This window comes from Cebus imitator, unplaced genomic scaffold (assembly GCF_001604975.1).
Source record: "Cebus imitator isolate Cc_AM_T3 unplaced genomic scaffold, Cebus_imitator-1.0 Scaffold3, whole genome shotgun sequence".
NCBI lineage: Eukaryota > Metazoa > Chordata > Mammalia > Primates > Cebidae > Cebus > Cebus imitator.
In genome coordinates, this window is record NW_016107318.1 from 14,810,244 (window position 1) to 14,837,921 (window position 27,678).

General features: G+C 36.1%; 1 protein-coding gene, 1 long non-coding RNA gene and 1 other non-coding gene across 9 annotated transcripts in view; 2 read left to right on the forward strand and 1 right to left on the reverse strand.

The window, feature by feature from the left end:
- The window catches only part of CUNH1orf141 (chromosome unknown C1orf141 homolog), a 58,348-nt gene that overhangs the window by 24,229 nt on the left and 6,441 nt on the right, over positions 1-27,678 (forward strand). For 6 of the 7 annotated variants that reach the window (XM_017532383.2, XM_017532409.2, XM_017532398.1 and 3 more), the window contains 3 exons: positions 5,463-5,575; positions 8,984-9,051; positions 22,755-22,899. In XM_017532383.2, coding sequence (XP_017387872.1) covers positions 5,463-5,575; positions 8,984-9,051; positions 22,755-22,899 — 326 coding nt within the window. The remainder of the gene's footprint in view (positions 1-5,462; positions 5,576-8,983; positions 9,052-22,754; positions 22,900-27,678) is intronic. The other variant, XM_037739948.1, reaches the window with a different exon arrangement.
- LOC108307184 overlaps positions 23,223-27,678 on the reverse strand; it is a 27,071-nt gene continuing 22,615 nt past the window's right edge. The window contains exon 4 of the long non-coding RNA XR_001826437.2: positions 23,223-24,347. This is a non-coding gene — a long non-coding RNA (uncharacterized LOC108307184). The remainder of the gene's footprint in view (positions 24,348-27,678) is intronic.
- On the forward strand, positions 23,336-23,472 carry LOC119471937. The gene has a single exon (XR_005201035.1). It is a non-coding gene; the product is annotated as a small nucleolar RNA SNORA31 (small nucleolar RNA).

Genomic DNA, 27,678 nt, shown 5'->3' on the forward strand with positions numbered 1-27,678 from the left:
TCTCTTGACCTCGTGATCCACCCATCTCGGCCTCCCAAAGTACTGGGATTACAGGCTTGAGCCACCGCGCCCGGCCTGACAAAATTTCTTATTAACTGGGCACTGTTTTCATCTTTTCCCTCAGTCATCAATCATTTTCTAGCCAACTTTAGTGTTAAAGAGCACATGTGAGAGATCCTCAGAGGAACCCATTCTCCACCAAGGAGAGCTTCCTTCAGCTACAACTCTTCAAATTCTCCATCATCTCCTATACTCTTTAATATACACTCCACAATTTCTTCTGCGGAGGATCCCCAGGCTTGCAGTCAGCGATCTGGGTGGAGTACCAGCAAAATGACCCAAACACAGTTACTACTTTAGTATCCATTTGACCCCTGTATTAGTTCAGGCTGCCATAAAGAATACCATAGCCTGGGTAGTTTAAATAACAGAAATTTATTTGTTATAGTTCTAAAGGCTAGGACGTCCAAGATCAGTGTCTGATGAGGATGCTCTTCCTGCTTTGCAGACAGCTGTCTTCTTATAGTATCTTCATATGGCAGAGAGAAAGAGAGAGAGAGATAGCACCTCTCTCATGTCATATAAGGTCATTAATCCCATTCATGAGGCTACACACTCATGACCTAATTACCTCTTAAAGTCCCCACCTCCCAATACCATAACTTTGGGGATTTAGACTTCAGTATATGAATTTGAGCGGGGGGATGTAAATATTCAGTCTACAGAATTCCAACCCTGTCTCCCACCCCACAAATTTATATCTTTCTCACATGGAAAATACATTTATCCCATCCCAGTAGACCCAAAAGTCTTACCTGTTTCAGCATCAACTCTAAAATCCGAAGTCTCATCTAAATATCATCTAAATCAGATATGGATAAGACTTGAGGTAATAATATCCTGAGACAAAATTTCTCTCCAGTTTTGAACCTGTAAACACAAACAAGTTGTATGTTTCCAAGCTACAATGATGGAATAGGTGTAGGCTGGACATCCTCATTCAAAGGAGAGAGATAGGAAGAAGGGAGAGACGATGGTCTGGTCCTGTAGATCGAATAAGTCCAGACGTCTTCTTTCATTTTATCCCATTTTCTCTGTTTCCCTTAGTCTTAGCTGGCAGTGTTTCTGCTGGTATAGTCCCATTTCTATTCCTGGCTTCTGCTGAGACGGTTGATTTGGTACACATCCACACTGACCTACTTATTAAATTGTCATCTTACCCATACCTTTAGTGTTCTCTCCCAAGCATACTTTTTCATTTTTTTGTAATATGGGAAGACTGAAAATTTTTCAAATCTTTAACTTCTGGTTCCTTTTTTTTTTTTTTTTAAACAATTTCATTCTTTTCTCTCCTCTTGCATTTTACTATAAATATCAGTAGGAACCAAGTCACTCCTCAACACTTTGCTTAGAACTAACCTCAGCTAAATATCCAATTTCATTGTCTGCAAGTTCTACATTCCATGAAATGCTAAAACACAAACAATTAAGCCAAGTTCTTTGCCACTTTATAACAAAGACCACCTTTCCTCCAGTTTCCAATAACTTATTTTTCACTTCCATCTGAGATCTCATCAGAATGGCCCTTGCCATCCATATTTCTACCAACATTTTGTTCATAATTGTTTATGTATTTCCTAAGAAAATGGAAGCTTTTCTCTTTTGTCTTTTTTTTTGTTTAATCCTATAGAGATAGGCTTTGTGAACTTGATTCTCTTTTCTTTCTGAGCCCTCACTAAAGTCACCTTTCAAATCTCCTTCTTGGCAATGTCACCATTTTCTATCATGCACTTTCAAACTTTCCACCCTCTACCCATTAACCAATTCTAAAGCCATTGCCATATTTTCAAGTATTTGTTATAGCAGTACCCCACTGCTCATTACTAATTTTTTAGTTTGGGTGCCACAACAGCACACAATAGCCTGGGTGGCTTAAACGATAGAAATTCATTTCTCACAGTTCTCGAGGCCAGGAAGTCGAAGATCAAAGTTCCAGAATATTGGGTGTCTGGCGAGATGATTCTTCTTGGTTTGCGGATGGCTGTCTCCTTGTATACATACGTCATCGGGACATAGTGAGAAAGGCAGATATAGAGAGAGGGAGAAGGAGTGAGACCAACTCTTCTTAGAAGAACACAAATCCTTTTCATGAGGCTACACCCTCATAATCTAATTATCTCCCGAAGCTTCCACTTCCAAATACATAGCTTTAGAGATTTATGCTTCAGCATTTGAATTTGAGGGAGACACATTCAGTCCATAACATTTCCCCAGAAACTCAAGTAACCTGGCCATGCCAAACAGTGTAGTGCAGGATGCCTATTTTACCTGCTTATTCCACCTGCTCCAAATTTGACATGGGGCAAATCAGCAAGTGTGCTGTCTAACAGATGTGAAACTGAGGAATGAGATGCCAAATGCTGTCTTTTATTGGAACCAGTCTCTAGGAATGATTCTTTAGGAATTCCCTCATCGGTTTTATGGAGCAAGCATCCCTGCCCCTACCACATTGAGAAAAAGGGAAAAAGCCACCGTAGACCCTAACAAGTCAATGACTCACAATTCTGACATTTTTCTTTCTTCCCCTCACCACAGTATTCTGTTATTTGAAGGCCTAAGAGAATCTCTTGCTTCAATATTGGTGGATCTTTGTAGAATACAGAGTATGTATTGCTCCTTTTTACTCAGCCATGGAGTAAAAAGTCACCTGGTCACCAATTCTAAGGCAAAAGAATAATTGCCACTCAACCACTTATTTTAACAAAATGAAATCCAACACTATATTAAATAAATATTACTCCATTATGACTAAGTAGAGTAAATTTCATGAATAAGAAAGAGTATCCTCATTGATCTCTACGACATTTTGTTACTCACTTTCTAAAATTTATTTTACATAATTCATACAACAATCCCTTGAGGTAACTATTAACCTTATTTGACATATGAAGGACTGAGATTCAGAGTATTCACTATTCTATGGAAGATTACATAGAGTCAAGATGCAAAGTAAGGTCTAACTCCAAAGCCTATGCTCTTTGGTTCACCACAAGGAAATTCATATCTGAATATATACTCTGCAAATGAATTTGAAAAAATACTTTAGCAAGATAAGGATAAAATATTACCTCCTTAATAAGACTGTATACCCAGCATCATCCTTAAGAACCCTTGACTCATTCTCATTTTAGATAGAAGCAAACAATGCCCATTCTCACTAGTATACTACACTCTTCTAGAAGTTTTTCCCAATGATATTAAATAAGAACATAAGATAAATTTTTTGAAAGGAACAGATAAGTTATTTTATGAAGATTACATAAATTTATTGAAAGAGAGAATAAACTGAAAACCCATTACAATGTATAAGATGTTAAGAAAGTTCAGTAAAAATTTACCAGAAATCTTAAGCATTCAATTTTTTTTTGAGACAAGAGTCTCACTCTCTTGCCCAGGCTGGAGTGCAGTGGCAGTGATCTCAGCTCACTGCAACCTTCACCTCCCAGGTTCACGCGATTCTCTTGCCTCAGCCTCCTGAGTAGCTGGGGCACACGCCACCACACCCGGCTAATGTTTGTATTTTTCATGGAGACAGGGTTTCACCCTGTTGGCCAGGCTGGTCTCGAACTCCTGACCTCAGGTGATCCACCTGCCACAGCCTCTCAAACTCTTGGGATAACAAGCATAAGCCACCATGCCTGTCCTATTAGGCATTCATTGAATATCAAACAGGTACTATGTACCAGTCATTGCTATAGGTGCTAAAATACCACAGGGAATAAAACACATAAAGAGTCTTCCCTCAGAGTTTATGTCCTAGGATAAGGTGGGGAGACAGACAATAAACTAAATAAACAAATGAATTTATAATATAAATTCACCAGTGATGAATGCTGTAAAGGAAAATATAGTAAATTAAGGAAATTATGACCAACGGGGATTACTGTTTTAGATGGGGGAAGTGGGGTGGGCTGGAAAGATCTTTCTGAAGAGGTGGAAATGAAATGAAGGAGTAGGCCACGTCAACCCCTTGTGGGGAGAATACTACAGGCAGAGGAAAGAGCAAATGCCAAGGTCCTTAAGTGGAGACTGAATTGCTTTCCCTAAACCAAACAGCTAGAAAACATGCTCAGTTTTCATGTGGAGGTGAGAGGTGAAGCATTATGCAGAGAGAGGCCTGGAGTGGCATTCAATGGAAATTCTGCTACCTAGAAATGAGAACTGGGGGAAAAGTTTCTGTCTGTTAGACATTTTGAATTTTACTCAAGTCTGATAGGAAATCAGTTGAAGGAAATGATAGTCACATTTATATTTTACAAGTGCTGCTATGGCTGTATTGAGAAGAGAATGTTGAGGACAAGAGTCATAGCAGGGAGAGCAAACAGAAGAAGGCTAGAGACGTATGGAAGCAGTTCAGATGAAAGATAAAGGGGTCTTGGACTTGCATGGGAGCAATGAGAGAAGAGGTGTTTGGATTTGGAATCTATTTCAAAGAAAGACAGTGATATTTGCTGATAGGTTGGGAGTGGAAAAAGAGAGAAAGAGAAATCAAAGATGTCTGCACATTTTTTGGCCTAAGCCTCTGGTTGAATGTCAATGGGGAAACCTACATGAGGAGAAGATCAGGAAGGGGGTGAAATCAAGAATTTGGTTTTGAATATGTTAAGTTCGAGACACTTATAATTCAGCTAAGTGCAGGAGTCATGTGGGCAGTTGGATATATAAATCTGAAGTTCAGAGAAGAGGTTAGAGTCTGGACTATAAATCTGGGACATTGGCCTATAGACAATAGTTACAGTGTGGGACTGGATTATATCAACTATATTATATAATATATCAACCAATTATATAATATATCAACAAATATATCAACTATATTATATAATCAACTATATTATATAACTAATAACTCAACTAAGGGTGAGTGTCTGTGGTCTGACGACTGAGTCCTGGGTTGCTCTAGCATTTAGAGGTCAGAAAGATAATTATGTAATATTATTAACTTTCTAACATACCATCACTAGCCAGTTAAGGAATTTAGAGGAACATAATTTGTCTTTACAATAAATAAATACTGTCATCCCTTCTGTTATCTGAACTCCCTAACTCTATGTCCCACAACTTTGATTCAGGTCTAGTAATGTCCCCAATATCTCACTGAAGTAATTTCCAGCATGTTTTTCTGAAAGGGTTAATCAGCTTGTGAATAATAGTTTCTTGGAGTGCCCTCGATCCTATCACAACAGCCAATAGTTTTCTGTCCTCCTCTCCTTTAAATGACTAAAACTAATGTTTTCAACTCCTGCTCAATCAGTCCAATGTTTCACACTTTGTGCTATGATAGCATTAACATAACAGCCAAGTCTGCATAACTAGGACTTCATCACATTTCTCCAAATTCATCTTTTAGATTTATTTTGTAAATTTTCTTATTACTTTAAATTAATTTTTATTTCTTCCAGGCATGCCTCTTTCAAATGTGAGCCTGAACCTAGAAAGAGTGATTTTGAAAAGTCAAATTTAAGACCATTCTTTGTTCAAACAAATATAAAAAATCAAGAAAGTCAGTCAACAGGTAATGCTTTGTGTAACATATTTACTTCTTTGATTTTAATGGGTGCTTTATTTTTTTATTGATGTATGTCTTAAAAGTTATTGATAATTTGATGTCTCTGTCAAAAACATTTACATGAACTATTTACGTGAAAAAGAATTTACTAACAAGAAGAGATGTTAAATATCAGAATGGGTAATTTGTACAATTCACAAAATAGGAATATATTTTTATGTTGATAGGGTTTTATGTTTTTTTCTTCTAGAAAGAAAATCTCTGAGGTTGCTTTCAGCTCAACACTGAGAATTTCCTTGTTATTGTTTTTTAAAAGTCAAATATGAACAGCTTGCTTAATAGAAACTTACTTTAGATTAGAAATTTTAGAAATCTGTGAGCCAGGAACCAGTACTATCAATTCTCAGAGAATTTGAGTGTTTTGTATTGCTTTTGTTTTTCTCTTTCTCTGGCATTATCAAACAATCATGCAATTGCATAATTCTCATCAACCTTCTTAACTGAGGTTCCTTGACTCCACATCAACCCATATTGCTTAATTTCTCTATTATGCTTCATGACCTAATTTCTCAAAAGATTTATTTATATATCCTGTTATTTTATTTCTCATGGTTCACTTTCAAAATATCATATTTCCTTATGTGTCTTATTATCTTTGAATGTGTGATGGACACTATTTGGAGAATTATTCATAGAAACAATTTGAGAACTAGGGTGAAGGTACCTTACTCCAGAGAAGATTTTTTAAATTGTTTATGCCAGGTATCTGGAGGCAGTACTTGTCAGAACATATCAAAGCATCCAAGGCTTCACTTTCCCTGTAACATCCAGGTGGCAAACTTATCTATTCTAGTTCACCCTAAGGTTGTAACACTTTTGGATCCCAGGTAAAATGAATAGGTGTGGGTTTTTTGTGAGGGAAGGGAAGTGAAGAACATATTAAATATAAAAACTTTGGACCTTCGGTCAGCTTTTTGTTTTTTTCTATCTCAACCCATGAACATTTCAAAACTTGATCTTACTTTCACATCACAAATACCCTCAGGGAAAAAGTGGCTTGGCCTGTCGGGCTTACCTGAGTCCTTATCTTCTCCTAGGTTTAAGCCCAGGCATCTCTTATCATTTTTTAAGTCTATGATGCTCTTTAGATTTTAAAAAATATTCCAACTAGCCTCTTAAAATGTTTTTAGTGGGATGGCTGGTACTAATTACCTGGCTCTCCATAATGGTAACAGAAATCTCTAATCCATTTTCTTTCCTTAAATCATATAGTGATCTTTTAAAAGTAGGCTCATCATCTCCTGATTAAAACCTCTTCAGTGGCTTCTCACTGTACTTAGTATGAAGCTTGTACTCTTTACAGATATATACCTGGCCAGGTGCAGTGGCTCATTCCTGTAATCCCAGCACTTTGGGAAGCTGAGGCAGGTGGATCACTTCAGGTCAGGAGTTTGAGACCAGCCTGACCAACATGGTGAAACCATGTCCATACTAAAAATACAAAGTTAGCCAGGTGTGGTGGTACACGCCTGTCATTCCAGCTACTTGGGAGGCTGAGGCAGGAGAATCCTTTTAACCCAGGAGGTGAAGGTTGCCTTGAGTTGAGATTGCACCATTGCACCCTAGCCTGGGCAACAAGAGTGAAACTCCACCTAAAAAAAAAAAAAAAGAAAAGAAACAAGACTTGTCTATTGTGACCTTTGCATATGTATTTAACGTCATTCCCTACCTTCCTGGCCTTCATTTAAATTGCATCTTCAGCTAGGCAGTGTGGTTCACACCTGTAATCCTAGACCTTTGGGAGGTCAAGGTAGGCAGATCACTTGAGGTCACGAGTTCAAGACCACCCTGGCCAACATGGTGAAACCCCGAATCTTCTAAAAATACAAAGATTAGCCAAGTGTGGTAGCACATGCTTTTAATCCAAGCTACTTGGGAGGCTGAGGCATGAGAATCACTTGTTGAACCCAGGAGGTAGAGGCTGCAGTGAACCAAGATGGTGCCACTGCACTCCAGCCTGGGTGACAGAGTGAGACTCCATCTCAAAATAAATAAATAAATTGCATCTTCATTAGTCCCTTTTCAGTACAACTGCCAAATTGCCTAAGAGGAATATATTTTCCCCTCTGCCTAGACACACTGATACTCTATTCATGAAGCTTAGAGCTCATTTGCATATTTTGATTAACTGTCATCTGTTCAGAGAGGCCTCCTTGGACTATCTTATCAAAAATATACCTCTTTTATGGTTCTCCCTCACCAAAATGTGTTTATTTCTGTTACAGAATGTATTTCAATTATTCACCCCTTGGTTTTTTGTTTTTTGGTGGTTTTCTTTTTCCAACAGGGTCTCACTCTTTTGCCCAGTCTGAAGTGCAGTGGTATGATCATGCTCACTGTAGCTTTGACCTCTCCGGGCTCAGTAATCTTCCCACCTCAGCCTCCTGAGTAGTTGACACTACAGGCACACCACCACACTCAGTTAATTTTTGTATTTTTTTTAGAGACAGGGTTTCACCATGTTGCCCAGGCTAGTGTTGAACTCCTGGGCTCAAGTGATCCACCTGCCCTGGCCTCCCAAAATGCTGGGGTTATAGGCATAAGCCACTGCACTTGGTCGACCTCTTGTTTGTTTTCATTTGTTTGTTTGTTTATTTTCCATATTACCCATGAAAATGTATGCATCATTGGGCAGGAGTCACAATTCCAGAGTCCATCAGTGCCTGGCATATAGTAGCTGAACAACAAATAACCATTGATTGAATGACTATCAGACTCTGTATTAAATTTGTTACATCTATTATCTCGTTTAACTCTGACAGTATTTCTATAAGTGCTATTGTTTCCAATTAACAAATGAGAAAAGTAAGACTCATAGAGTTTAAGTAAGTTTCCTATGGCTAGGGCTATATAGCCCGCACAAAAAAGTGCAGTTTGGACCCAGTTTATCTAAGTTCAAAGTTTGTATGCCTGACCCCTGCACCATACTCACTTTAAGAATATCCATTGGATGATAATTCAGATTAATATAACTCATAACTGAGGATGAGAGAAATGCGGGTAGAAGGGAGTATTTCTATTTCTCTTTTCAAAGGAATTAGCCAAAATATTTTTTGAATAACACCTGTGATTCTATTTTATTTAGAAATCTATCATTTTCCAAGACAATATAGCTTTATTGTATTATAGTAAATAATTGAAAGTTATAGTCTGTTAATAGAAATTCACTCTTAGGGCAAATTATTCTAAAATAGACTTAGCTCTAACTATGTACAAGCAATGCATATGTAAGCAAATAAAAGTATTCATTTATATTTCTTAAAAGTTTACTGCAGTGGAGAAAATGGTTGATTGGGTTTAGTTAGAATTAACTTAATAGCATGGAAATACTTAGGTTTGAATTTCTTTCTTTAGAGCCAGTAGAAGAAAATCTAAAATCAAGATCTATTGGACCCTATCTTTATCTTAAGGATACAACTGAGGTAGGTATAATTTTTATACTTTATAATTACTTAATAGAAATTCACATTAGCCCTAACAATTTTATATATGCTTCTACAATTCCCAAATTCAAGTGAATTTTAGGATTCAAAATGATAAAATGTTAAAGTGATTTCATCTCTGATATTATACAAAACTTTGTGTATGAAAACAGTAGAGAAGATAATATATTCTTTCTTGAAGATTTTCAATACAGTAGAAATCATTGAACATGATAAGGACTAGCACTTACAAAGTCTGTTAAGACAAGCATCATTAAAAACATACATGTATAACTTAAACATTCAAATTTATCATATAAAAATATATAGCCATTTGTTACTCTTTTAATGTGTAACCAAGACCTTTTTTTTTTTTTTTTTTTTTAAGCATACTAATTACAATAGCAACTACCACAAACAAGATTGGAACCAACATTACTGACTCTTGATAATCACTTGAGCAGAAGTTCATGGTCATGCTGAAAAGTGACTAGTTTTTTTTGTTTTGTTTTGTTTTTAAACTTTCCTAACCATGCTGATGATTTCTGAAGTGACTAGTCTTGAGTGTGCCTTCAGTAGTTTTTATCCAGGGAAGTATAGAGATAAATTAATCCAGAGAATCAGCAAGGGAAAGTCACTTTAGAGAGTCTCTTAGGTATTAATTTTTATATTTGAAACCTGAATTAGTCCTAATACAAAGAAATATGAAGAAATACAGACTAAAGGCCATAATTAATAACTTAAATTTTTGTTGTGTATGCCTGCATTTTATAATTTAAAAAATATTAACAGGATTGTCAGTTTTATCTTCATCTAGGTGGTTTATTTAGTTTCATGTTTTATTTAGGTTAATGGTTAATAAAAGTCTCCCAAGATATATATTACATGATAACATCATAATCAGGCTAGTCATTATAATACATTTTCTAGCATCTTATGTAAAAATTGTAAAGTTTTAGTTTTTTAAAAATAAAAATATCCATGTGATATTTTAAAAGCAAATAGGACAGAAACACTAATAATAACACACAACTGTTTCATTCTCTGCTTCTTCTTCTAATTTCCTCTTTTCAGAAGCAACCAAGTTTAACCTTTATGGGTTTCAGTACCTTATAAGATTAACTCCAAATTTCTAGAGAATGAGTTTCTACTGCTGATTTTAATTTATCAACTTTAAACATCATCTACTGAAAAGCAATGAGAATGATTGTTTATACTATTCTGCATACTGCCTCTTCCCACTTTCCTCTTCTGGATCTTTGATGTTACTTTTTTTCCTTCTATTCTTAATTTTTGCAACTTGAAATAATATATCTAAATTTTTTCCATCACCTTTAATCACTAACTCCTGATTCCCCTTTATATAAGGCGAAGATTTTAGCAGTTTTATCCTGTCTTCCAACTATCTTCCACACTTCTTCCCTAGGTCGAGTGTATATTTACTTTTACATTTTTTAGGTCAACTGTTATATTCAGCTTTGAACTCCGATTAAGCCTTTATGTTTTGTTTCTAGGTTAATTCTAAAACTCAAAATGCTATTAACAGTATTAACAGCATTTATATTATTATGATATTATAAATAATCATTTCATTTACATCACAGTAATGTCTCTGTAATAATCATTACAGAACAAAGTAATATGCTTGGATTACTTTTCTTCTCAGTGGGTACAATCAATGGACGCTTTTCCTCCATCAGTTACTAAAAAATGCCATGTTGGATGGGAGCGGTAACTCATGCCTATAATCCCAGCACTGTGGGAGGCCAAGGTGGGTGGATCATGAGGTTGGGAGATTGAGACTATCCTGGCTAACACGGTGAAACCCTGTGTCTGCTAAAAATATAAAAAAATTAGTCAAGGGTGGTGACACATGCCTGTAATTCCAGCTACTTGGGAGGCTGAGGCAGGAGAATCACTTGAACCAGGGAGGCAGAGGTTGCGGTGAGCCAAGACTGCACCATTGCACTCCAGCCTGGGCAGCAAGAGCAAAACTCCATCTCAAAAAAAAAAAAAAAAAAAAAAAAAAGCCATTTTTTTTTTTCCCTTATATTTAAACCTTAACTGTCTAGTATACTCTTATGTTTTTTCTTGGAATTTCTAATGGTCTTTCTTTTTTTCATGTGGGAAATGATGATAATAATAGCAAACATATAAGTACATATGTATGTCAAGCACTATTCAAAGAAAAATTACATCCTCAATAACCCAATGACTTAAGTACTACTATCCCTGAGAAAAAAAGAGGCACAAGGAAGATAAGCAACATGCCTAAGATTCGTATATGACAGAATCAGGAAGAACCCAGCAGTTTAATTCATGCTCATTATCACTAAGATCTACAGCCTGCAAAAGAGAAGCATGTAACTTTCTTATATGTGAAAATGATCAAGTTTTTTATTCATTCTCTCTATTATATAGAATCCATTCCAATCTTATTGCAGGAATTGTTTGTGAAGCCCAGTGACTTCTTGTTCTAAATTTGACCTGTTACTTGTGAGCCTACTTTTAGGTTGTCATTCCATTCCTTCCTAATTTATCCATTGCCTCTAGATTTTCTAGTTTGTGTGCATAAAGGTGTTCATAGAAGTCTTGAATAATCTTTCATATTTCTGTGATATCAGTTTTAATAACTTGTTTCATTTCTTATTAAGTATATTTGGATATTCTCTCTTCTTAGATAATCTCACTAATAGTCTATTTTGTTTATCTTTTAAAAGAACCAGATTTTAATTTCATTTATCTTTTGTATTTTTTTGTTTGTTTGTTTCAATTTCATTTAGTTCTTCTCTGATCTTTGCTATTTCTTTTCTTCTGCTGGTTTTGGATTTGATTCATTCTTGTTTCTCTAGTTCCTTGAGATGTGACCTTAGGTTTTTCATTTGTACTCTTTCAGATTTTTGGATATAGGCACTTAATGCTATGAACTTTCATCTTAGCATTGTTTTTGCTGTATCCTGGAAGTTTTGATAAGTTGTGTCACTATTATCATTCAGTTTGAAGGATTTATTTTCATCTTGATTTCATTGTTGACCCAAGGATCATTGAAGAGCAGATTATTTAATTTCTATGCCTTTGTATGGTTTTGAGTGTTCCTTTTGAAGTTAATTTCCAGTTTTATTCCACTTTGGTCTGAGAGGGTACTTGATATAATTTCAATTTTCTTAAATTTACTGAGACTTGTTTTGTGGCCTATCGTATGGTTTATCATGAAGAATGTTCCATGGGCTGATGAAAAGAATGTATATTTTGCAGTTGTTGGGCAGAATGTTCTGTAAATATCTGTTAAGTCCATTTGTTCTAGGGTATAGTTTAAGTCCATTGTTTCTTTGTTGACTTTCTGTTGATGACCTGTCTATTGGTGTTAGCGGAGTATTGAAGTACCCCACTATTATTATGTTGCTGTCTATCTCATTTCTTAAGTCTAGTAGGAATTGTTTTATAAATTTGGCAGCTTCAGTGTTAGGTGCATATATATTTAGGACTGTGATATTTTCCTGTTGGACTAATCCTTTTATCATTATATAATGTCCCTCATTGTCTTTGTTAGCTGTTGTTGCTTTAAAGTCTGATGGACTAATGGCTACTCCTGCTTGCTTTTAGGGTCCATTTTCATGGAATATCTTTTTCTATTCCCTTACCTGAAGTTTATGTGAGCCTTTATGCATTATATGAGTCTCTTGAAGATGGCAGATACTTGGTTGGTGGATTTTTACCCAGTCTGCCATTCTGTATCTTTTATGTGGAACATTTAGGTCATATATATTCACAGTTAGTATTGAGATGTGAGGTAATGCTCAATTTATCATGCTAGTTGCTGCCTAAATACCTTGTTTTTAAAAATTGTGTTTTTTTTTAAATTGTGTTATTCTTTTATAGGTCCTTTGAGATTTATGCTTTAAGGAGGTTATATTTTGGTGTATTTTGAGGTTTTGTTTAAAGATTTAGAACTCATTTTGGCATTTCTTGTAGTGCTGCCTTGGTAGTGGTAAATTCTTTCAGCATTTGTTTGTCTGAAAAAGACTTTATCTCTCCTTCATTTATGAAACTTAGTTTTGCTAGATACAAAATTCTTGGCTGGCAATTATTTTGTTTTAGGAGACTAAAAATAGAACCCCAATCCCTTCTGGCTTGTAAGATTTCTGTTGAGAAATGTGCTGTTAATCTGATAGGTTTTCCCTTACATGTTACGTGATGCTTTTATCTTACAGATCTTAAGATTCTTTTCTTTGTCTTGATTTTAGATAACCAGATGACTATGTACCTAGGCAATGATCTTTTTGTGATGAATTTCCCAGGAATTCTTTGAACTTCTTGTATTTGGATGTCTAGGTCTCTAGTGAGGCCAGGGAAGTTTTCTTCTATTATTCCCTCAAATTAGTTTTCCAAGCTCTTAGATTTCTCTTGTTTTTCAGGAACATCAATTATTCTTACGTTTGGCCATTTAACATAATCCAATTTTTTTTGAGGCTTTGTTCATTTTTAAAATTATTTTTTCTTTGTCTTTGTCTGATTGGGTTAATTAAAAAGTTCTGAAGTTCTTCTAGTCTATTGTTGAAACTTTCCAGTGCATTTTTGATTTCTCTTAAGTGTGTCTTTCATTTCCAGAGTTGTGACTGTTTTTTCTTTATAGTATCTATTTATCTGGAGAATTGTTCATCCATATCCTGTTTTTCTTTTTTAAATTTCTTTGAGTTTCACTTTCCTTTGGTATCTCCTTAAGTAGCTTAATAATTAGCCTTCTGAATTCTTTATCTGGCTATTCAGAGATTTCTTCTTGGTTTGGATCCATTGCTAGGGAGCTAGTATGGTCTTTTGGGGATATAATAGACCTTGTTTTGTCATATGATAAGAATTACTTTTCTGATTCCTTCTCATTTGGGTAGATTATTTCAGGGGAAAAATCTGGAACTCAGGACTGATGTTCAGATTCTTTTGTCCCATGGGGTAATCCCTTGGTGTGGTGCTCTCCTCCTTCCCCTAGGGATGGAGCTTCCTGAGAGGCAGACTGCAGTGATTATTATTGTTCTTCTTGGTCTAGCCACCCAGCAGGGCTTCTAAGCTCTAGGCTGGTGCTGGGGAATATCTCCAAAGAGACCTCTGTGATGTGATCTATCTTTAGGTCTTCTAGCCATGGATACCAGCACTTGTTCTGGTAGAGGTGGCAGGGGAGTGAAGTAGACCCTGTGAGAATCCTTGGTTGTAGATATGTTTCCTGTGGTGGCTTTCTCAAATGCTGGTTATGCTAGCAGTGAAGTTGTCTTGTGGAAAGACTCAGAACCTCTGGTGAGCCAGGATGTTGCAGACAGTGGTATTAGCTATCATTTTATCTTTCCTGGGAGCAGGGTTGTTCTGTCATGAGTTACTGAGTTGGTTGGCCTTCAGCCAGGAGGTGCTGCTTTCAAGAGAGCACCAGCTGAGGTAGTAGTAGAGTAATATAAGCTTGTCCTAAGCTAGCCAGGTAAGTGTTCTGGTTTCTCAAGCAATGGGCAGGGCTATAAAGCTCCCAAGAGTTTATGTCTCTTGTGTTTGTCTACAAGGGCAGGTAGAGAAATACGATCAAGTGGAGTCAGGGTTATACAGGTCTGAGCTCAAACTCTCTTTGGGCAGGGCTTGCTGTGGCCACTATGGGGGATGGGGGATGATTCTCAGGCCAGTGGGATTATGTTTCAGAGGAGATTACAGATGCCTCTGCTGTGCCATTTAGTTTACCAGGGAAGTGTGGGATAGCTGGTAGTGAAAGGCCTCACCCAGCTCCCATGCAGTTGGTGAGACAGGTCTTGCTCCTGCAGTGCCCCCTAGTAGGGCCAAGTTCAGTCCAGGAAGCCTGGACATGGAACTCAGACCTTGCCCAAGGCTGCAAGCTTCCCTGTGAAAAAAGCAAGCTTGGCTTTCAGGCCTTGCCCTTCTTCATCTGCCTACAATGTCAGCAGCAACTCCTATGTTCATATTTGCAGCAATTCCTGTTCATCCCCTGGATTCTGCTCAAAAAAGTTCATGAACAGTTGAAATTTTTACGAAATTCACTTGGAGGGTTCTTTCACCATGTGACCGACTCTTCCTTAATTCCACTGGCTGCCTTCCCCAAGGGCCCCTGTGAGATATAGACAGGGATGGCTTGTAGAAATACAAGCTACTGTCAGAGATTACTACAAACAACTCTATGCACATAAGTCAGTAAATCTAGAAAAAACGGATAAATTCCTGGACACTTACACCCTCCCAAGACTAAACCAGGTAGAATTTGAATCCCTGAATAGACCAATAATAAGGTCTGAAGTAGAGGCAGCAATTAATAGCCTAACAATCAAAAAAAGCCCAGATCCAGACGGGTTCACAGCTGAATTCTACCAGACGTACAAAGAGGAACTGGTACCATTCCTTCTGAAACTATTACAAACAATACAAAAAGAGGGAAATCTCCCTAACTCATTTTATGAGACCAACATCCCCCTAATACCAAAAGCTGGCAGAGATATCCCCTTTATCATTTTTTATTGCATCTATTCGATTCTTCTCTCTTCTTTATTAGTCTAGCCAGCAGTCTATCTATTTTACTGATCTTTTCAAAAAACCAGCTCCTGGATTTTTTTGAAGGGTTTTTTGTGTCTCTGTCTCCTTTAGTTCTGCTCTGATCTTAGTTATTTCTTATCTTCTTCTAGATTTTGAATTTGTTTGACCTTACTCCTCTAGCTCCTTTAATTTTGATGATAGGGTGTCGATTTTGGATCTTTCCTCGCTTCTCATATGGGCATTTAGTGCTATAAATTTCCCTCTAAACACTCTTTTAAATGTGTCCCAGAGATTCTCGTACATTGTATCTTCGTTCTCACTGGTTTTGAAGAAGATCTTTATTTCTGCCTTCATTTCATTATTTATCCAGTAGTCATTCAGGAGCAGGTTGTTCAGTTTCCATGTAGTTGTGTGATTTTTAGTGAATTTCTTAATCCTGAGTTCTAATTTGATTGCACTGTGGCCTGAGAGACTGGTTGTTATGATTTCTGTTCTTTTACATTCACTGAGGAATGATTTACTTCCAATTATATGGTTAATTTTAGAGTAGGTGTGATGTGGTGCTGAGAAGAATGTATATTCTGTGGATTTGGGGTGGAGAGTTCTGTAAATGTCTATTAGGTCCACTTGGTCCAGATCTGAGTTCAAGTCCTGCATATCCTTGTTAATCTTCTGTCTTGTTGATCTAATATTGATAGTGGAGTGTTAAACTCTCCCACTATTATCGTGTGAGAGTCTAAGTCTCTTTGTAGGTCGTTACGAACTTGCTTTATGTATCTGGGTGCTCCTGTATTGGGTGCATATATATTTAGGATAGTTAGCTCTTCTTGTTGGATTGATCCTCTTACCATTATGTAATGCCCTTCTTTGTCTCTTTTGATCTTTGTTGGTTTAAAGTCTGTTTTATCAGAGACAAGGATTGCAACCTCACTAGCAGGAAGTTTAAGAGAAGAGCACTCCTTGTTTTGGCCCAGGATTAATTAAATACCATTTCCTATAACTTTACCTGTGGGACAGGGCAACTGGGAGATGGGGAAAGTGATAACTGGTTCAGAAATTCCATAGATAGCATTTCAGTTAACTTGTCTCTTTACAACTTTTGTTCTCATTCCCACCCTCAATACCTGCCTCCTCTAAGCCTTGAGTTTCTCCAACTTTCATCAAATAGATAGCATATTTATTAGTGGCTCCACTGCTGTAAAGCTTCAATTATCTTCTCTCAGGCACTGATCTCTCTTCCCATAATTTTCTCACAAACACATATGCGCACATTCCTGTTCTCTTTTCTTTACAAGTTGATTATTGTTGGTATTGCCTTGTCATAATCGTAAAGGGATCTTAGTAGGGCATGGCTATAAATAGTGTGGCCCATCATATTGAATCAGAAGGACCTCCCCATTTAAAACTTACACCTCTACTAGTTTTCCTAATCTACACTCATACTGACTCCTGAAAGGCCTTGCTCCTTCAATAATTTCTTGTTTGACTTGTGCTGAAATATTTTAGACAGATATAACATGTTTCCACATCTTCAGTGTAAGGAATGGTGAGAGACTGAACCAAAGCAGTAGAAATGGAAATATAGCGGAGGTCACTGATTAGGAATAAATTAAGTAATCAGGCTTCATGGAGTTTGCAAGTGATTGTAGTTAGGGCTCAGAATAATAATCCCCAATTTCTTGTTTGGAAAATGGAGTAAATGTGCCATTTACTAAAATTCCATTAAATTTGATGTGTTGTATTTTCTCTATCATTCAGTTTGAAAATTTTTCTAATTTCTCCTATGTTTTTTTTTGAGATATAGATTCTTCAGAAGTATGTTATTGAATTTCAAAATATTTGGAGTTTTTCCAGCTATCTTACTGTTATTGATATCTAATTTAATTCCATTGTGGTCAAATAATATATTCTGTAGGGTTCCAATCCATCTAAACTTCTATGAGACTTGTTTCAAGGCTCAGGATATGGTCTGTCTTATTGAAAGTACTACGTGCACTTGAAAGAATGTGTATTTAGCAGTTATATGGTGCAGTGTTCTATAAGTATGTAAGTATAAGTATATATCTCTCTATTATAGACATAAATGTGAAAGTATATGTATAAATTAGGTCAAGGCGGTTGTTAGTTTTATTCAGGTCATCTGTGTCTTTACAGACTTTTAAAAATCTATTTATTCTGTCAATTGCTGAGAGATGATAAAATATTTATGATTATAAAATTTCTCATTTCTCCCTTTGACTCTGTTAACTTTTGCTTCATATATGTAGAGAGAGAAAGAGAGAGAGAGAGACAGAGTTTCACTCTTGTTGCCCAGGCTGGAGTGCAGTGGTGCCATCTCAGCTCACTGTAGCCTCCACCTCCCAGGTTCAAATAATTCTCCTGCTTTAGCCTCCCAAAGCTGGGATTACAGGCACCCACCACCATGCTTGGCTATTTTTATTTTTAGTAGAGATAGGGTTTTGCCATGTTGGCCAGGTTGGTCTCGAACTCCTGGACTCAGGTCATCTACCTGCCTCAGCCTCCCAAAGTGCTGGGATTACAGGCGTGAGCCACCACACCCAGCCTGCTTCATGTATTTTGTAATCCTGTTATTAGGTGCATATGTATATATGAATTTTATATCTTTTTGATGAATTGATCTTTTTGTTATAGTGAAACGTCTGTCTCTGGTAATACTATTTTTCTTGATGTCTATCTCATCTGATATTTATAGAACCACTGCAGGCTTCTTAGGAATCCTGTTTACATAGTATATTTTTTTCCATCAATTTGCTTTCAACTTATATTTATAGTACACTTTTTACACACAGCATATACTTGAATCTTGCTTTTTAAAAAATCTATTCTGACAATTTCTTTTAATCGAAATGTTTATTTCATTAATGTTTAATGTAATTGTTGATATCTGTGAAATTAAGGCCATCATTTTATTCTTTTTTTTTTTTTTTTTTTTTGAGACGGAGTTTCACTCATGTTACCCAGGTTGGAGTGCAATGGCGCGATCTCGGCTCACCGCAATCTCCACCTCCTGGGTTCAGGAAATTCTCCTGCCTCAGCCTCCTGAGTAGCTGGGATTACAGGCACACACCACCATGCCCAGCTAATTTTTTTAATTTTTTTTTTTTTAGTAGAGATGGGGTTTCACCATGTTGACCAGGATGGCCTCGATCTCTTGACCTCGTCATCCACCCGCCTCGGCCTCCCAAAGTGCTGGGACTACAGGCTTGAGCCACCGCGCCCGGCCCATCATTTTATTCTTTATCGTTTGTTTGTCCCTGTGCTTTTTGTTCCTGTGTTCCTCCTTTCCTTCCTTTCTTTGGATTATTTGAATATTTATCAAAATTTTAATTTAATGTATCTGTTGGCTTTTAGTTATGTCTCTTTTTATTTGTTTGGGATTTTTAGTGGTTTCTGTTTAGATTAAAGTGTCCATCATCAACTTTTCACAGTCTACTTAGAGTAAAATTATACTACTTCACATAAAGATGTAGAAATCTTCAAATTGCATAGTTCCATTTACTTCTCCAAACCTTTGTACTATAGTTTTTGTATGTAATACTATAAACCCTACAGGACAGTATTATAATTTTTTCTTTCAGCAATTTGATGTGTTTTGAAGAAAGTAAAGGGGATAAGAGTCTTCCTCATAGGCTCTTATTTTTTATAAAACAAAACAAAGCAAAAAACATGTGTCAGACTTTTCATTATTGTCCTACAGGTTCATGAATCTCTCTTTTTTTCATATTAAGTAATTTCTACTAATCTATCTTTAAGTTCTCAGATTCTTCCCTAAGATATTTTCATTTTGTTTTAAGCTCACCAGTTAATTTTAAACTTCAGATGTTACATGTTTTAATTCTATAATTAATAGTTTCTGTTTCTCTGATGATTCCGTTTGCTTTTCCTTTATTTTGAATATATTTTACTTTTTTCACGAACCATAGTTTTTTGTTGTTGTTTGTTTTATTTTGTTTGAGACCAGGCTTGCTCTGTCACCTAGTCTGGAGTGCAGTGGCCCAATCTCAGCTCACTGCAACCTCTACCGCCTGGGTTCAAGCAATTCTCCTGCCTCAGCCTCCTGAGTAGCTGTGTGCCACCACTCCCAGCCAATTTTTTTTTTTTTTTTATATTTTTAGTAGAGACAGGGTTTCAGCATATTGGCCAGGCTGGTCTCAAACTCCTGACCTCAAGTGATCCACCTGCCTTGGCCTCCCAGAGTGCTGGATTTACAGGCATGAGCCACCGTGCCCAACCCACCAAGCATAGTTATAAAAGCTGCTCTAAAAATTTATTAATACCAGTGTCTGGGTCATTTCAGGCATGGTCTTGTTGAATTATCTTTTATGTTTACACTAGGTCTCACTTTCTTGGTTTTTTTAGATCAAGTTGAATTGATCTTGGGCATTGTGACTATTGTATTGTGAAGACTCTGCACTCTCTTGTTGTCCTATAAAAATTACTGTTTTTGTTCTAGCAATCGATTATCTTGATTGTACTCAAAATATATAACGACTCATAAGCAGCAGCTCAAATTTTAATTCTGTTGTTTTATCCTTAACTGGCTGCTTGCAGGAGTTTGTAAACGTGCATGGTTTAGGGGCTAACCAGAGACTTGAACAGAAAGTCTCTTACACATAGGAGTCTCTCATGCAGGAAATGGAGCTGCCATCTTTGGCTCTCTTCTTTCTAGCATTCCCTTCTCCCTTTCTAGCAGCTTTGTTTGCCCCAACTTTGTCTTCTGGTTCTTCTGGCCGGAAGTAACATGGGTTTTCTAGCAGAATTTTAGGTGCTCCATGCAGTGCCAATTTCAGTCTGCCTTCAAGCTAAAAGCCACACAAATAGCAACTCCACCCAATGCAAGTCAGTTATACCAAGTATCAGTACTTTTTCTTTGCCACCTGCTTTTGTTCATTCTCCAGGATCTTGAAGTCATTTGTGGGGTGTGTGTGTGTGTGTGTGTGTGTGTGTGTGTGTGTGTGTATTTTGTCTAAAGCATTTTGTCTAGAGTCTATGGTTTTTATCTGTGGAAGGGTAAGTCTGATAAAGGCTTACTCAGCCATGTTGAATCAGAATTCCCCAGTCTTTACTACTTTTATTATCTTTTTCTGTTGCATTACTGGGCACTCCCTAAAAATTTATAAATAACAGTGGTGATAGATGTTACTTGTGCCATGTCATAGACTAATATATTACCATTAATGATGATGTTGGCTGTTAGTTTTACACAGATAGAATTTTTGAAATTATGTTAAAATATTCTTTTTTTTTTTTTTTGAGACAGAGTCTCGCTCAGTTGCTCAGGCTGGAGTGCAGTGGCATGATCCCAGTGCACTGCAACTTCTGCCTCCGAGATTCCAGCAATTCTGCCTCAGCATCCTGAGTAGCTGGTATTATAGGCACATGCCACCACGCCTGGCTAATTTTTTGTATTTTTAATAGAGATGAGGTTTCACCACCTGAGGTCAACTCTTGACCTCAGATAATCCACCTGCCTCAGCCTCCCAAAGTGCTGGGATTACAGGCATGAGCTACCTCATCTGGCCAATATTCTTTATCATATTAAGAAAGTATTATCTCTAGGTAGTTATATTATAGTTCTTATCAATAATAGTTGTTAAATTTATCAGATTTATCAGTATTACAACCATAAAAATAATTGCATCATTTTTCTTCTTTTTGACCTATGGGTAATGAATTGTGATAAAATATAGAAACCCTTAATTTCTTGATGATTTTATTTGGCTGTTGTAAACTTCTACTAGTAAAGCATTGATTGGTGTTTTATTTTAGATTTGTGAAAAATCCTGAAGTCGTAGGTAAGATTAGCTTATAGCCGTCTTTATTTTTCCAGGCTTTGGCTTTAAAGACTATGCCAGCCTATAAAAAGAACTGAAAAGTTGTTTATTTTTTAATTAAATTGATATTATATTACATGAGAATAATTTGTTTCATGAAAGCTTAAAATAGCTTATCCGAAAATCTATTTGGGGCTAGTTAGCCTTTTAAACTATATTTTAAAGGTAGTTATTTGAAACTTCTTTACATTTCTTTTAAGGATTATTGATACGCTCCAATTTCCTATTCCTCAGGACAATTTTGGTAATTTTTCCTTAGGACAAAGTTGCTTTGTCTTTCAAGACATCTGTGTCCTATCCCTCTCATAACTCTTCTTTTTACCTATTTGAACTTACCTTTTAATCCCAACGAATAATAAATCCTTTCCTGCTATAAATACACTGTTTTTCTGCCTGTCTTATGAACATTCCAGGCTTATGCTGTTGACCTCGCCTGAAATGCCCTCATCTTTTAAATCTTAGCATTTTCTTCCTCCTCTATGAAATCTTTCCTATTTTAATCTTTATTGACATCTCTCCCTTTTTAAACCCTTCCTCATTTATAGAGTGTATTGATTGGGTTGCTTTTTAGTATTATTACTCCATGTTATTTATTACTATTTGGTGTATGCAAATCCTATGTATCCCATCAAAATGTGAGGTATTGTGGCCTAGGCTTTCTAATATACCTTATTTTTATTTCATATTATTCATAACTAAATATATTCTGTGCCTAGTGTGAAAAAAATATGGGTTCTAAACAGTTATTTGTGTGGTTTGTTAATAGAGAATCACAAAGTATATAGTTTATATTAACATGTGCATATGTGTATTTTGGATGCCTAGATATGTATACTTTTATACAAAATATATGGACCCCATCTGATACTGTAGCCTAGGAAAAGCTATATCATTGTTTTTCAGTTTCTTCTTCTCTACTTAGAACTGATCTGCTGTACCTACTCTATGTTAGAGAGAGTAATGATTTGTTAAAACAGAGAAGGCTTTATTTCTCAGTATTTGAACTTTAGACTTTCCCTGAACTTGGAGAAATAAATTTTATATGAATATTAAGTTTTATAGACAAAGAAAATAAAAGTTAGTAAAAAGTATGAGCATAGGCAGATCTTTTAACTTCTGAAGGTTTGTTTTCTTATTGACAAAGTGTTACTGATAATGCCCATCTCATAGGTTTTTTTGAGGATTAGGTAATATTCATAACTATTTAAAGAAACAGACAGCTTCTAGTTATCATAATTCAATATTGCAAATGTGAATACCCAAGCATAAATTTATTAATATACACATGGAAAGAAATAGTTTCTAAGATAATTTTCCACCTTTCCTAATGTTTAGATGGAAAATGCAGGGCCTTCGAATGTTCTATATTCACAGCATAGACAAGCATGTAGAAGATCACTGGGTTCTACAGACTTTTCTCCTACATTCAACATTCAGTCTAATGCTCATGAAAAGGAAAAGGAGTCTACTTTATTTACAGGTATACAAATTGCATGTTTACACTGGAATAACTAAAAGTTAACTGCATCTAAACTTAGGATGTAAGCATTAAGAAAATCTTTAACCAAGGAATATTAGTCTGATTATACTACCACAACGATCTTTCCAGCCTTCCTTTCTTACTCTTAAATCTATCCACACCACACCGATTCTAGTCATACTTATCAGTAGCCAAACTACTGTGTGATTTGATGCATTTTCTGTTGTCTGTGCTTAAAACGTATGTTTTCACCTGCTAGATTCCTATTCATCTTTAATAGTTAAGAGATGTTAGCCTCAAGCAAAAGAAGATCCAATAGCCTGTTGCTTAAACAGTAAAGGTATTTATTATTTAAAAAAACAAGAGATCCATCAGAAAGGCATTTGCAGGGTTGGCTCATTCAGGGGCTTTATAATGTCATCAGATATTCATTTTCATGCATCTGTTTGACAGACCTGGAGTAGTTACTATCTGCTACTAAGGTTTCCACTACAGATGCAAGGAAAAAAATATATTCTTGTGCTTTCTATCTGTCTGATTGTGGCCACTGAGATTGAATAGAGGAATACAGTGGGGGGGAAATATCCAGTTCGTTTGTCTTTCCTCAATAATCTTAGCAGGTAGCTTGTCCTCCTGTCCTTGCTGTACAATATGATGATTACTATTCAAGATAGCCTGTGTGACTAGAAATGCTTTCTATGCCTTTGTAAGAATGAAAAAAAAGTTTTCCCAAAGCTGAACTCCCCCTTATGTCTCTTTGACTCAGATAGCCTCAAGCATTCACATCCAAACCAATCATCATTGGCTTAGATCACTTTTTGTAACTTTTAATATGGCCACAGTAAGAAATACTTTTTATACTACACACACACACACACACACACGGAGCAGAAGATTCAGCTTCCTAGAGTCCTAATTATCTCTCTTTCTCTCTGTTAGTTGAATTTGATTGTAGTATTTTTGTATTTTGCACAGTTATTACTAAGGATCCAGACAATACATTCTGTTATACTCTATTATATTTCATTTTTTAATGCTGTTCAGGATACACTAAATCGATTTCACAAGATATGAATTGTTTGTAGCTCACATTTTGAAAAACATAGCTTAGATTATTCAAGATTTACTCCTTTGAGCCGGGAAAGACCCCAGCCTTCTTTGAAGGACATGGTTGCTTGGAAGGAGATAAGACTGGAGTGCTTTTAGTAAAGAAGGGTAAAAAAAGACTGTGAAGTAGGCAACCCTCTGTTTATCACATTGTCCTTTAAGGTGCCACTCAGATGTCACGTCTTCTCTGAAGTGTTCCCTGAGAGCAGTGACAGGATGCTGTATTCGTTCAGCAAAGCAATCTCCCTTTAGAAAAGTTCTTGAGTAAACATTTTATACTTTTTATCAAAGTCCCAAAGTAAGACTTCTGGGAAAGTTGTCAACATAAATAGAAATTCATCCTAGCCAAAATGAATAACCAAAAAAAGAAAACAGAGAAGAAAAAGTTATTAAATTGAATGTAAAATATTTTATCACTAACTCAAAGAAAATCTGCCACATATTATAATACGAAGCAGTTTAAAAGAATCTTCCAGAAGTCAGTGCACAATTCCATTTCTTAGGAGAAAGAATTAACCATTGAAAGAGCCAATAAAGAATATTCTGAAAAAAAAATCCCCTACTATAACCACCTACACCACACACACACACACACACACTCAACTTAAAAGGCGTTTGTTATCAATGATAGGTCACAAAAAGATGTGAAATCCTCCCCCTTGGGATTCCTTTCCTCATTGTAAGTCAGCCGCATTCCAAGTCTGAGTTAGCAATATTTGGAAAGAAATGTAATGGCCATAACTTGTCACTTTTTTCTCTGGCTTCCTCTTATTGCTTTAGATGTACTCAGAGTTAGGGTAAAAACCTCCTAACTTCAAGGGACTTGAAAGGGCAGCTGACAACAGAAGAGACGAAATACAATTCTCTAGGAATCATTTTTGGATAGTGACCAATGATAACTGTGTAAAGAAAAAACATGATTCCATCACATAGCTTGTGAGCCATGAGGCCTTTACTTGACTAAATTCCTTCCCAAACTACCAAACTAACTTGCATACCCCAAGAGAGAGATAAAAAAATGAAATCCAAGTGACACCTCACACATGAACAGAGTACCCACCGCTACCACCACTGCCACCACCACCCTGGGGTCATGAAAAGGTTTCAAAAATATACAGTGCCCAGAAACAAATTTTCTCCATGATTTTCCAAGGCTCCCAGCTTCCTTAGCAGGCTACTCAGGTAGCTGAGTGCCTGAACTCATAATACAAGGTAACAACATCTGGATTGACATGTTAATTTCTAAGGAGAGAATTTAGCAGTACCCAGGTAAACAGGGAGAGCATCAAAATAAATTACACCTATTATTTCTGGACAAATAATAAGCCCAGATTTAAGTGATCTGATTCAAAGTTGTGCAGAAAGAAAAATAAGAACAAGCGTGGGACCTATGAAAAAATTCTGTAGCAAAGAGAGGTCAATATTTAAAAGATAGCTGATGGTCACATTTTGGCAGAATTTGAACCCCACAAACCAGGAAAAAACTTAAACAATAATTGTTCTATATGCTGAAGGAATTAAAGAAAATCAGAATTCTATGAAATAAGATTTGGAAATGTAAAACATAATCATCAAGGATGAAATGATGCTACCAGAACTGAAAAATATTTTTAAAGAAATAAGTAATGCAATAAGTAACAAAATTATATTAAAAGCAGCAAAGAGTAGAATAAACATGGGAGAAACTGAATCAAAATCTGAAAAGTAGGTTTAGGAATAGCATACAGAATGCAGTGTAAGGGACCAAAAATATGACCACATTAGACAAGACAGTATATTGAGGGAAGAAAACAGGTATCCAACACTGAGATAACCAATGTGTTTGATGGAAAGAACAGGACAAATCAAATGAATGGACTAAAAGGGGCAAGGGGCAGGGGAAAACTACCTGAGAATAATGGAAATACTTTATATCTTGATTTTACTTACATGAGTGCATATATTTATCAACATTTATCAAACTGCATTACATTAAAATATGTGTATTTTGTTGTATGTAAATTATACCTCAGTAAAACAAAGTTAAAAAACAAAAGGCTGACACTACAGAAGTCTAAAACACCAAAAGTACAATAAATCGATTAACTGAAAAAAGCTTATACAAGTGCAGCAAATATTAATAATATTTCATTTAAAATACAAAATATTATTAGTTTTTAAAGACAATGCTAATTAAATACATAGCAGTTTATCAAATTCTGTGCTCATCATTGATTCCTGTATCCTGCCATTTATGGTTTATTTACTTATTTTTTTTTGAGATGGGGTTTCACTCGTGTTGCCCAGGCTGGAGTGCAATGGCACCATCTCAGCTCACTGCAACCTTTACCTCCCAGGTTCAAGCGATTCTCCTGCCTTGGCCTCCCAAGTAGCTGGGATTACAGGTGTGCATCACCATTCCTGGCTAATTTTGTACTTTTAGTAGAGATGGGTTTTCACCATATTGGTCAGGCTGGTTTCGAAATCCTGTCCTCAGGTGATCCACCTGCCTTGGCCTCCCGAAGTGCTGGGATTACAGGCATGAGCCACCACACCCGGCCCCATCTGTGTTCTCTTACATTTTTCCTGAAAAGCATGTGTTAGTCATTCTCTCAGTGGTGACCTATTGGCTGTTAGCTCTTTTGATCCTTGTATATCTGAAGTGCCTTTATTTTGCTGTCACTCTTGAATGACAGTGGTGTTGATGTAAATTTTTACACTATGTATATTATTTTTTCTTAGCACTTTAACGATAACTCTATTATTGTCCAGAATCATTCACAGATTAGAATTCTGTTCATGGTCCAATTGTCATTCCTTTATGACAAACTGTTTTTAACTTCTTGTAGTTTTAGGATTTTTCTCTTTATTTTTTATGATCCTCATTTTCAGTACAAAGTGTCTGAATATAGATGTATTCTATCTGTCATCTTCAATTCTTGAAATACACATCCGTCAGTTAGAATTATTGGTTATTATCTCTTCAAATATACATTCTTCACCATTTCCTCTATTTTCTTCTTCCAAAGCTATTAGATATGTCAAAGACTTGCAGTCTGTTTTTCATGATTTTGAACTGTTATTTCAGGTTTTTTATTTATCTCTCTTTGCATTCTTGGTGAATTCCTTAACATTTTCTTTCAGTTCATTAATTCTCCCTTTGGCCATGTAATCTAGATTTATATTTCTTACTTCCAAGATTTCCAGTTTTTAAAATTTTGACCTCTTTTTATTTTTATTTTTATTTCAGTCTGTTTTTATTGAATACTAGCTTATTCTCTAATGTGAATATTTTTATTTATACCTTTGAAATGAAATCTAAGATGTCATCAATTGACACTGTTAATTAAACTATGACACATGCTAATATACATCTTAAAATTGAGGTGTATATCTTAAGATGCCAAAGGTTTTCAGTTTATTTTTGGATTCTTCTATTTAACTGTACTGCTGAACTTACCTTCTTGTAGGTTTTGTTGGCTTCTTTTCTTAGATTTATATCTTTCATATTATTATTATTATTATTATTATTATTATTATTGTTTTGAGACTGAGTCTCACCCTGTCACCCAGGCTAGAGTGCAGTGGCATGATCCCAGCTCACTGCAACCTCCACCTCCTGGGTTCAAGTGATTCTTCTGCCTTAGCCTCCCGAGTAGCTGGGATTACAGGTGTTCACCACCATGCTCAGCT